Here is a 12216-nt window from a genome sequence, read left to right on the forward strand (position 1 = left end):
ATTCTCTAATAGGGACATCCCAACCCTTCTCAACACCATAAAGCAGTAAAAGGCCAAGAAAACTGTCTATTTCAGCAAGATAAACGTTTCTCCACGTTTTACTACGTAAAGCGGCCACTCTTCTGTCTTCAATATTTGTGCAGTTGATGATTTCCTCTAGTATTTCCTTGGAGATGAAATAGTCCCAGGCATCCTTAGGTTTACTGGTTTTCAAACCACGGTCTGGACCAGGTGCCTTCTTTACAATATTATGGACAGGCATACGAAAAGTTGCAGGAGGATTTAATTTCCAAATCGTTCCATTCTGACTAATGTATGTGTGGCCTTCTATACCTTTTTGTGGTGGTTCTTCATATTCAGACTCTGATGAAGTAATATTATCGGAAGGACTGTCATCTGCCTCAATATTCACATCTGCAGGTTCATTGGCTTATTCTTCACTACTTGCATCTTCAAAAATACTTCCTTCCTCACAAGAATCATCTTCTTCAAACCACTGAGCCTCAACACTTTCAAAATTAGCTGCATTTGCACATACTGACTCTCTTGCTTTGCGTGTCGAAGCCACAGCAAAAGGCGTGTCTCTTGAACAGCAGCTTGTGCAGCACTAAACGAGTCATACTCTTAACATTATGGGCTTTGCAGCAACAAACAAACTACAGTAACAATGAGGCTGACAAGAGCAGCACAGGATAACAATACTATGCAATAATAAAACATTTGATAGCAAAAAGATCAATAATACACCGACATCGCCAACATGTGAAAGTAGTGTGTATTACTTTTTAGTTATACTATTACTACTACAGCTACTGCTGCTGTTGGCACTCCTGTTGCTGGAAATACCACTACAGTTATTGTTGAATTAATAACTGCTCCCACACAAATGTTGAAGACAATATAGGCTAAAGAACATTTATAAATGTGTGAGGGCCTATGAAGCCCTGCTTATGCATTCACGGTGTATGGGTAAACATATTCAATTACACAAAAAACTTAAAAATGTATCTCATTCAGACATGATAGGAGGAATGTCACAGTGTTCGTGAAAGAGTACTGGAAAGTGTTTGAAATCAAACAAAAAATTACAGAATTTTTTTAAAAATGCAGACACACAAGGGCCTCGAAGGCCCTGTACATGCATCCTAGGGTTAAAGAGCTAGAGATCTTCGCTGTAGCCTCACAATATATATATATTCACTTATGAAATTTGTTATTAACAATCCGAATGAATTCAAAAGTAGTAGCAGTGTACATGGCTACAACACTAGGACAAAAGGATGATCTTCACTACTCAAGGTTAAATCTAACTTGGCTCAGAAGGGGGTAAATTGTGCTGCCACGAAAGTCTCTGGTCACTTACCTAATAGCATCAAAAGTCTGACAGATAGTCATGTTGTTGTGGTCTTCAGTCCTGAGAATGGTTTGATGCAGCTCTCCATGCTACTCTATCCTGTGCAAGCCTCTTCATCTCCCAGTACCTACTGCAACCTACATCCTTCTGAATCTGCTTAGTGTATTCATCTCTTGGTCTCCCTCTACGATTTTTACCCTCCACGCTGCCCTCCAATGCTAAATTTGTGATCCCTTGATGCCTCAAAACATGTCCTACCAACCGATCCCTTCTTCTAGTCAAGTTGTGCCACAAACTTCTCTTCTCCCCAATCCTATTCAATACCTCCTCATTACTTACGTGATCTACCCACCTTATCTTCAGCATTCTTCTGTAGCACCACATTTCGAAAGCTTCTATTCTCTTCTTGTCCAAACTAGTTATCGTCCAAGTTTCACTTCCATACATGGCTACACTCCATACAAATACTTTCAGAAACGACTTCCTGACACTTAAATCTATACTCGATGTTAACAAATTTCTCTTCTTCAGAAACGATTTCCTTGCCATTGCCAGTCTACATTTTATATCCTCTCTACTTCGACCATCATCAGTTATTTTACTCCCTAAATAGCAAAACTCCTTTACTACTTTAAGTGTCTCATTTCCTAATCTAATTCCCTCGGCATCACCCGATTTAATTTGACTACATTCCATTATCCTCGTTTTGCTTTTGTCGATGTTCATCTTATATCCTCCTTTCAAGACACTGTCCATTCCGTTCAACTGCTCTTCCAAGTCCTTTTTCTGTCTCTGACAGAATTACAATGTCATCGGCGAACATCAAAGTTTTTACTTCTTCTCCATGAATTTTAATACCTCCTCCGAATTTTTCTTTTGTTTCCTTTACTGCTTGCTCAATATACAGATTGAATAACATCGGGGAGAGGCTACAACCCTGTCTCACTCCTTTCCCAACCACTGCTTCCCTTTCATGCCCCTCGACTCTTATAACTGCCATCTGGTTTCTGTACAAATTGTAAATAGCCTTTCGCTCCCTGTATTTTACCCCTGCCACCTTCAGAATTTGAAAGAGAGTATTCCAGTTAACGCTGTCAAAAGCTTTCTCTAAGTCTACAAATGCTAGAAACGTAGGTTTGCCTTTTCTTAATCTTTCTTCTAAGATAAGTCGTAAGCTTAGTATTGCCTCACGTGTTCCAACATTTCTACGGAATCCAAACTGATCTTCCCTGAGGTCCGCTTCTACCAGTTTTTCCATTCGTCTGTAAAGAATTCGCATTAGTATTTAGCAGCTGTGACTTAGTTCGGTAATTTTCACATCTGTCAACAGCTGCTTTCTTTGGGATTGGAATTATTATATTCTTCTTGAAGTCTGTGGGCATTTCGCCTGTCTCATACATCTTGCTCACCAGATGGTAGAGTTTTGTCAGGACTGGCACTCCCAAGGCCATCAGTAGTTCTAATGGAATGTTGTCTACTCCCGGGGCCTTGTTTCCACTTAGGTCTTTCAGTGCTCTGTCAAACTCTTCGCGCAGTATCTTATCTCCCATTTCATCTTCATCTACATCCTCTTCCATTTCCATAATATTGTCCTCAAGTACATCGCCCTTGTATAAACCCTCTATATACTCCTTCCACCTTTCTGCCTTCCCTTCTTTGCTTAGAACTAGGTTGCCATCTGAGCTCTTGATATTCATACAAGTGGTTCTCTTCTCTCCAAAGGTCTCTTTAATTTTCCTGTAGGCAGTATCTATCTTACCCCTAGTGAGACAAGTCTCTACATCCTTACATTTGTCCTCTAGCCATGCCTGCTTAGCCATTTTGCACTTCCTGTCGATCTCATTTTTGAGACGTTTGTATTCCTTTTTGCCTGCTTCATTTACTGCATTTTTATATTTTCTCCTTTCATCAATTAAATTCAATATTTCTCCTGTTACCCAAGGATTTCTATTAGCCCTCGTCTTTTTACCTACTTGATCCTCTGCTGCCTTCACTACTTCATCCCTCAGAGCTACCCATTCTTCTTCTACTGTATTTCTTTCCCCCATTCCTGTCAATTGTTCCCTTATGCTCTCCCTGAAACTCTCTACAACCTCTGGTTCTTTCAGTTTATCCAGGTCCCATCTCCTTAGATTCCCGCCTTTTTGCAGTTTCTTCAGTTTCAATCTGCAATTCATAACCAATAGATTGTGGTCAGAATCCACATCTGCCCCTGGAAATGTCTTACAATTTAAAACCTGGTTCCTAAATCTCTGTCTTACCATTATGTAATCTATCTGATACCTTTTAGTATCTCAAGGATTCTTCCAGGTATACAACCTTCTTTCATGATTCCTGAACCAAGTGTTAGCTATGATTAAGTTATGCTCTGTGCAAAATTCTACAAGGTGGCTTCCTCTTTCATTTCTTCCCCCCAATCCATATTCACCTACTATGTTTCCTTCTCTCCCTTTTCCTACTGACGAATTCCAGTCACCCATGACTAATAAATTTTTGTCTCCCTTCACTACCTGAATAATTTCTTTTATCTCGTCATACATTTCATCAATTTCTTCATCATCTGCAGAGCTAGTTGGCATATAAACTTGTACTACTGTAGTAGGCATGGGCTTTGTGTCTATCTTGGCCACAATAATGCGTTCACTATGCTGTTTGTAGTAGCTAACCCACACTCCTATTTTTTTATTCATTATTAAACCTACTCCTGCATTACCCCTATTTGATTTTGTATTTATAACCCTGTAATCACCTGACCAAAAGTCTTGTTCCTCCTGCCACCGAACTTCACTAATTCCCACTATATCTAACTTTAACCTATCCATTTCCCTTATTAAATTTTCTAACCTACCTGCCCGATTAAGGGATCTGACATTCCACGCTCCGATCCGTAGAATGCCAGTTTTCTTTCTCTTGATAACGACGTCCTCTTGAGTAGTCCCCCCCTGGAGATCCGAATGGGGGACTATTTTACCTCCGGAATATTTTACCCAAGAGGACGCCATCATCATTTAATCATACAGTAAAGCTGCATGTCCTCGGGAAAAATTACAATTATGGCTGTAGTTTCCCCTTGCTTTCAGCCGTTCGCAGTACCAGCACAGCAAGGCCGTTTTGGTTAATGTTACAAGGCCAGATCAGTCAATCATCCAGACTATTGCCCCTGCAACTACTGAAAAGGCTCCTGCCCCTCTTCAGGAACCACATGTTTGTCTGGCCTCTCAACAGATACCCCTCCGTTGTGGTTGCACCTACGGTACGGCCATCTGTATCGCTGAGGCACGCAAGCCTCCCCACCAACGGCAAGGTCCATGGTTCATGGGGGGAGGATAGTCATATAGCATTTAAAAGGAAATTAAAAGAATTTCTTAATGGCAACTCCTTCTACTCATTAGATGAATTTTTGGATATAATAAGTGGGTAATTTCCTCAAACCCATAAAAAAAATTAAAAATATTAAGTGTCATGTAATATTTTGTGTAATATAATATCTTGTATAGACACCTTTTATCAACCTGACACATTCCACATCATTATGAAGTGTCATATTCATGATCTATGGAACAAGTACTAATCTAATCTAATCTCTAATCTTTCCTGTATTAGTCACTCATGTAACAATTACATTTGCAACAGTTTTGCTGTTGATATGAACTGTGAGTTAATCAAAAAATTAATGATTTCAGATGTTTTTGGTGTGGTTTAAATGGTTTAAATTCACATGTGTGCACTTTTGACTTCACACTACACTGGGCTACATTCTCTTGTCATGGCTGTGTCTGCTTATTCACCAGTTTGCACACTTGCAGGAAGGGCTGTACAAACTGCTGTTATAAATGGCTCTTTGTGTGGCAAAACTGAGTAACTGCAGCATCTTTTAAAACAATATTTGCAGTGTGCCTTAGCAGCTGAAATTTAGACAGTACATTTCTTTTGGTGTGTTATTCCTGTTTGAAAAATTTCAGGGCTGGCTTTGAATTCTTGGATAGGACCATTCCCTTGCAAGTCAAAAATAAATAATTAAATTTCCTTGAGACAGTAAATCTTCTGTCAAGAAATCAGTACAGATTTAGGAAACATTTGCAAAACTCAGCTTCCTGTTCTTGCACGATACCGTGCCAACAATGATTGAAGGGTAACAGGCTGATTCCATACTCCTAGACTTCTGGACACCATTTGACACAGTGCCACACTGCAGACTGTTAATGAAGGTCCATGCATAAGGAATGGGTTCTCAGATGTATTAGTGGCTGGAAGACTTTTTAACCCAGTGTGTTGTCCTGAATGGTGAGTTTTCGTTAGAGACGAGGGCACTAACAAGAGTGCCCCAGAGAAGTATGGCTGGACACCCTTGCTCTCTGTACACTTAAACAATCTGATGTATAGGGCAAGCAGCAATTGGTGGCTGTTTGCTGATGATGCTGTGGTGTATGGAAAAGTGTTATTGTTGAATGACTATAAGATGTTTCAGGATTCTGAGATAGAATTTCTGTTTGGCGTGATGAACAACAGCTTGCTGTAAAAAAAAAAAAAAAAAAAAAAGGAAGTTAATCCAAATGAGTAGGAAAACATGGTTGCATCAATTAAATATCTAGGTGTACCACGTACCACGGCAGAGTGATACGAAATGGAACAATCACATAAGATTGGTAGTATGGCAGGCAAGTGCTCAATTTTGATTTTGTTGGGAGAATTGTAGAAAAGCATAGCTCATCTATAATGGAGAGTACATATAGAACACTAAAGTAAACCATTGTTGAATACTGTTCAAGTGTTTGGGACCCTACAGGATTGGATTAAAGGGATACCTGAAAGCATTTCAGAGGCATACTACTAGATTTGTTACCAGTAGGTTTGATCAACATGTGAGTACTATGTAAATGCTCTGAACTCAAATGGGAATCCCTGGAGGAAAGACAATATTCTCTTCATGAAACACTGTTGAGAAAATTTATAGAACTGAAATTTCTAGCTGACTGCAGAACAATTCTCCTGCCACCAACATACATTTTTCATGGACCACAAAGACAAGATAAGAGAAATTAGGGCTCTTACAGAGGCATACAGACAGGTGTTTTCCTCTCGCGCCATGTGCTAGTGGAATATAGAAGGCAATGACTAGTAATGGCAGAAGGTACCCTCTGTTATGCACTGTATACTGGCTTGTGGGGTTTATAAGTAGATGTAGCTGTAGAAGATAAGATGTTGTCACCTTTAATCTTTGTTCCATCAAACCATTGTTTTGAAAGTTTGCACATTGATAGTTGGACCAGTCACTCTAACTGAAGGATATGTTCTCTTCGACAGCAGCTGACCAATTTTCACATTCAATCTTGACATCTATCTTTATTATGAATGCCATCTGCACATCACAGTCTTCCTTTTATAAGTAACTGAGTGCTCTAATTTCTATACTGTCAGCAAGATTGTTTGCATGATTAACCAAAAATTGCTAGTTATTGTGTAAATATTTGGACAGAAATTGTCTTATACATGTTAAATCCTTTCTATAAGCATTTCCAATAAGCATTTCAGGTAGTGTAGCTGAAGTTCAAAACACATGTATATAGAAATATTACACTAAATCAACTTACTTGATATAAGAATTATTATCTTTGACAAATATTGTTCATTTTTTTAGCTCTTTCTCCTTAATATGGATGACGTACTACCAACAGTTGCTGGATACAAGTCAACAGATAATCCTGGATCGGGATGTTCTACTGTTTGCTGCAATCAACCTGGTCAGGTATATCTTGTATTAAACATTTCTTGGATGAATTTAAATAACATTCAATGAAATCTTTTCTTTGAAATCTTTTAGTTATAAGGTAAAACTTCTAGTTCTTAAAACAGAGTACAAAAACAGAAAACATTTCACCACAATGCTGGCAAACATAGATCAAGCCAGTCCAACAAGGCATATAGTGTGTGTACATGTATTCCAGTGGTCAAATTCTGGGGATGTTGGAGCAGCCTCTTATTCTTGACTCTTAGAGAATGTATAAGGTTTATTCAACATATTTTCCACCTGATTGATCAACACTGCAGTAGCAAATATAGTAATATTAAGAAGTTTATTGTACTCTTGACAGCATTTGACTAATCTAGTAGTAAATGTTGCTGTTATTTAATTTCAAATAATAAAAGGATAACTTTGTAACTATAATCTAAATGATTTCTGCCATGTTATGAATAGTCATTCAAGGTATGCCTGTTTAACATAATGGCTTGCACAGTAAAAGTAGAAATATGGATTCAAGCATCTTTATCATGCTTTGTGATCCCATTCATTTAACTTAAATTTGAATGATGCTGCCAAGGTCACATTTGAAACAGCTCATATTTTTAATGCCAGTAGAGACTAATATAGAATATTTCTGCATCCCCTTACAATTATTAGAAATTCCTTAAAAGCACCAGTTGAAGCTGGCCATTTAATTTGTCAGAGACACAACGTAGGAGGCAAACCCTGTCAGAATGTACAAGGTGTTCAACTTTGCTTCCACCGTTTGCTGATATGTGGCAACAACTTTAAATAGCAGTTGAAAAAAACAGATCACAGACATCAGGCAGTTAGCTTGGACCTCGGTCAACATAACCTCATTCAAACATTAGTCAATTTGTGTCTGCATCATAAAGTTCTTCTCAATTAAAAATGTCAATTTACGAGCCTAATTCTCGTCATTTGTGGAAGGTGTTACTGTTTTGTTTCAATATGAAGAAAACAGCAGCTGAGTCTCATCAAATGCTCTCAAGTACATACGATAAGGACACTATTAGTGAAAGAATGTGTCATGAGTGGTTTCAATGCTTCCAGAATGGTGATTTTAACGTTGTAGACCGACGTAGTGGTGGAAGAGAGAATGTTTTTGAAGATGCAGAATTGGAGACATTACTGAGTGAAGACTCGTGTCAAACTCAAGAAGAATTGGCACAATTAGTGGGAGTGACACAGCAAGCAATTTCAAAACATCTCAAGGCTATGGGCATGTTTCAGAAAGAAGGAACTTGGGTCCCGTGTGACCTGAAACCAAGAGACGTTTAACGGCATGTGTGTGTTTGTGAACTGTTGCTTTAGAGGCAAAAACGGAAGGGATTTCTACATCACATTGTGACAGGAGACAAAAAATGGGTTCATTACAATAACCCTAAACGTGAAAAATCATGGGGATATTCTGGCCATGCTTCCACGTTGATGACCAAACCAAATATTCAAAGCTCCAAGATCATGCTCTGCGTTTGGTGGGACCAGCTCGGCGTCGTGTACTATGAGGTGTTAAAACCAAGTGAAACAATCACAGGTGCTCGTTATCAATGCAGTTAATGTGTTTGAGCACAGCATTAAAAGACAAACGGCCGCAATACAGCGAGAGGCATGATAAAGTGGTTTTGCAGCAAGACAACACTCGACCCCACATTACAGAAGAGGTCAAAACGTACTTTAAAATGTTAAAATGGGAATCCTACCCCACCTGCCATTCTCCAGACATTGCTCCCTGTGACTATCACCTGTTTAGATCAATGGCACATGGCCTGGCTGACCAACACTTCCAATCTCATGAAGAAGTCACAAATTGGATCGATTCATGCATTGCTTCAAAAGGTGAACAATTTTTTCGATGCAGGATTTGTACACTGACCAAAAGATGGGAGAAAGTAGTGGCCAGTGATGGAAAATACTTTGAATGATACATGTGTAACCAATTTATTTCATTAAAGCCTCAAATGTTGGGGAAAAAACAGCGGAAGCAAAGTTGTACACCTTGTAATTATGTGAAATCATTAAAATATTAAATTGCATGATGGATAATAACTCCAGATACATAACTACAAAACTTACAAATTATTGTTTTGTATGTTAAATGACATATTTTATTAGCATCTGCTTCATCATTATAGGAATGTTGCCCTCTCATAAAGTGACGTGTAAGTAAACTACTGTAATGTCACTAGTCTAACATACATGGGGATTCATCTAAGCTGTTCATCTAAACTATTTTCAAAATTGTTTCAGATACTATAATTTGGTTTCATAGCTGTACTAATTACATATGTATAGGTACCAGCTTCACCTTTCCAAATAGATATATGGTAATTTCTAGTTATAATATCACAGATCTTGTTTCACACTCTGGAATTTTACTAGTGGTTTTGGAGAAATTATAGTATTTACAACTAAGAATTTATCTGTTTTAAAGATCAATAGTAGACATTAATAGCCATACACTAAATGAAATAACATGTGTAAAATTCTGTGAGGTCTACTGTGAGACTTCACTCCATTTTTGTGCAGAACATGACTGGAAATACTACCCACATAAATCTAAAATTAGATAAAAGTACAAAAATAACCTCAAAGAAAACAATGCAAAATAATCATCAGATAATAATGCAGATAACCATGGCAGAAAAGTTGATGAAACTTTATGATATAAACAGAATGTTAAGGTGATAAGTTTTGTCAAATCAGAAGCTTCCATGGGCAAAGTAATTAAGAACAGGCCCACCAATGATCGCTTTTACCCAGCACATTTTTCTAATAGCAGGGTCAAATGATATCTACCAAAACTAACTCAATAAAGCCACTCATTGTTTACATGAGAACTCCATGGTCTACACAAACATCAAGTAATTTTTATGGGTATTTCTAAAAGATGTGATCTTGTTAGTTTTTCATGTATAAGTGAAGCAATAAAGAAAGCAAATATTCTATATAGTTTAGAATAATCTGCCAGGCCTTCCCCAACACAAGCTTCCTTGCAACAGATGATATGGCCAGAGAACATTATATAAGAATGTGCATTTAATAAAAACTGCTCATTCTGTCCCTGCATACAGATCCAAACACCTTACCACAGACTATTGAAAAGGCTTCCAAATGGCAAAAAGTTGATTATAACCTGCCAATTATATGTCATCCTAAGCGGAGGAAGCCCTCAGAAAAATATGTAAATGAAATTGTTCATCTCAGTCACCAGTTTAAAAATGTTGTTAGGAATTCAGACATATTGCAAAGCGATGGTTCAGTTTTAGTGGCACAACCTGAGGAAAATAAGTCCAGTGTAAAACAAGCACAAGGAGCTAGTAAAGTGCTTAGCACATCACAGAAATGGAAATCATTAAAGTTAAGGACAACAGTTAGAATACTTCACCAGAACATTTAGTACACAAATAATAATGCAGATGAATTAGAGGTGAAATTACAGGAATATAGGTCAAACATTATAATAGAAACAGAACATAGGCAAAAAAAAAGGTGGAGGTTACCAACTTAAAAAATTTGCAAATGTAAATAACTTTTGCAGAACATTGCATAAAGATGGTGAGGTTTTTATTTTCTCTAGCTGTGAATCAAATTATGCCATTCAAAATAGCATAAAATATATTAGTGAAGTGAGTATTGAAGCTGCTGCAGTGGGAATAAAAACTGCACGGAAGATGTACTATGTATTTGGCCTGTGCCTAGCACACAAAGTTAAATAAAAACATTCTTTGAACTACTAGAAGGCACAATCCAAGAGCTTTCAAAAACATATGTTTATTCTATGATTGTTGTTGTTGTGGTCTTCAGTCCTGAGACTGGTTTGATGCAGCTCTCCATGCTACTCTATCCTGTGCAAGCTTCTTCATCCCCCAGTACCTACTGCAACCTACATCCTTCTGAATCTGCTTAGTGTATTCATCTCTTGGTCTCCCTCTACAATTTTTACCCTCCACGCTGCCCTCCAATACTAAATTGGCGATCCCTTGATGCCTCAGAACATGTCCTACCAACCGATCCCTTCTTCTAGTCAAGTTGTGCCACAAACTTCTCTTCTCCCCAATCCTATTCAATACCTCCTCATTAGTTATATGATCTACCCACCTAATCTTCAGCATTCTTCTGTAGCACCACATTTTGAAAGCTTCTATTCTCTTCTTGTCCAAACTAGTTATTGTCCATGTTTCATTTCCATACATGGCTACACTCCATACAAATACTTTCAGAAACGACTTCATGACACTTAAATCTATATTCGATGTTAACAAATTTCTCTTCTTCAGAAGCGCTTTCCTTGCCATTGCCAGTCTACATTTTATATCCTCTCTACTTCGACCAGTATCAGTTATTTTGCTCCCGAAATAGCTAAACTCTTTTACTACTTTAAGTGTCTCATTTCCTAATCTAATTCCCTAAGCATCACCCGACTTCATTCGACTACATTCCATTATCCTCGTTTTGCTTTTGTTGATGTTCATCTTATATCCTCCTTTCAAGACATTATCCATTCCGTTCAACTGCTCTTCTAAGTTCTTTGTTGTCTCTGACAGAATTACAATGTTATCGGCAAACCTCAAAGTTTTTATTTCTTCTCCATGCATTTTAATACCTACTCCGAATTTTTGTTTTGTTTCCTTCACTGCTTGTTCAATATACAGATTGAATAACATCAGGGATAGGCTACAACCATGTCTCACTCCCTTCCCAACCACTGCTTCCTTTTCATGTCCCTCGACTCTTATAACTGCTATCTGGTTTCTGTACAAATTGTAAATAGCCTTTCGCTCCCTGTATTTTACCCCTGCCACCTTCAGAATTTGAAAGAGAGTATTCCAGTCAACACTGTCAAAAGCTTTCTCTAAGTCTACAAATGCTAGAAACGTAGGTTTGCCTTTCCTTAATCTAGCTTCTACTATAAGTCGTAGGGTCAGTATTGCCTCACGTGTTCCAATATTTCTATGGAATCCAAACTGATCTTCCCTGAGGTCGGCTTCTACCAGTTTTTCCATTCATCTGTAAAGAATTCGCGTTAATATTTTGCATCTGGGACTTATTAAACTGATTGTTCGGTAATTTTCACATCTGTCAGCACCTGCTTTCT

The 12216-nt window shown here is 38.0% G+C and overlaps 1 protein-coding gene across 3 annotated transcripts in view; it reads left to right on the forward strand.

Moving 5' to 3' along the window:
* LOC124611594 overlaps positions 1-12216 on the forward strand; it is a 293459-nt gene that overhangs the window by 218658 nt on the left and 62585 nt on the right. For all 3 annotated transcript variants that reach the window (XM_047140260.1, XM_047140258.1, XM_047140259.1), the window contains exon 5: positions 6993-7100. In XM_047140260.1, coding sequence (XP_046996216.1) covers positions 6993-7100 — 108 coding nt within the window. The remainder of the gene's footprint in view (positions 1-6992; positions 7101-12216) is intronic.

This window comes from Schistocerca americana, chromosome 1 (assembly GCF_021461395.2).
Source record: "Schistocerca americana isolate TAMUIC-IGC-003095 chromosome 1, iqSchAmer2.1, whole genome shotgun sequence".
Lineage (NCBI taxonomy): Eukaryota > Metazoa > Arthropoda > Insecta > Orthoptera > Acrididae > Schistocerca > Schistocerca americana.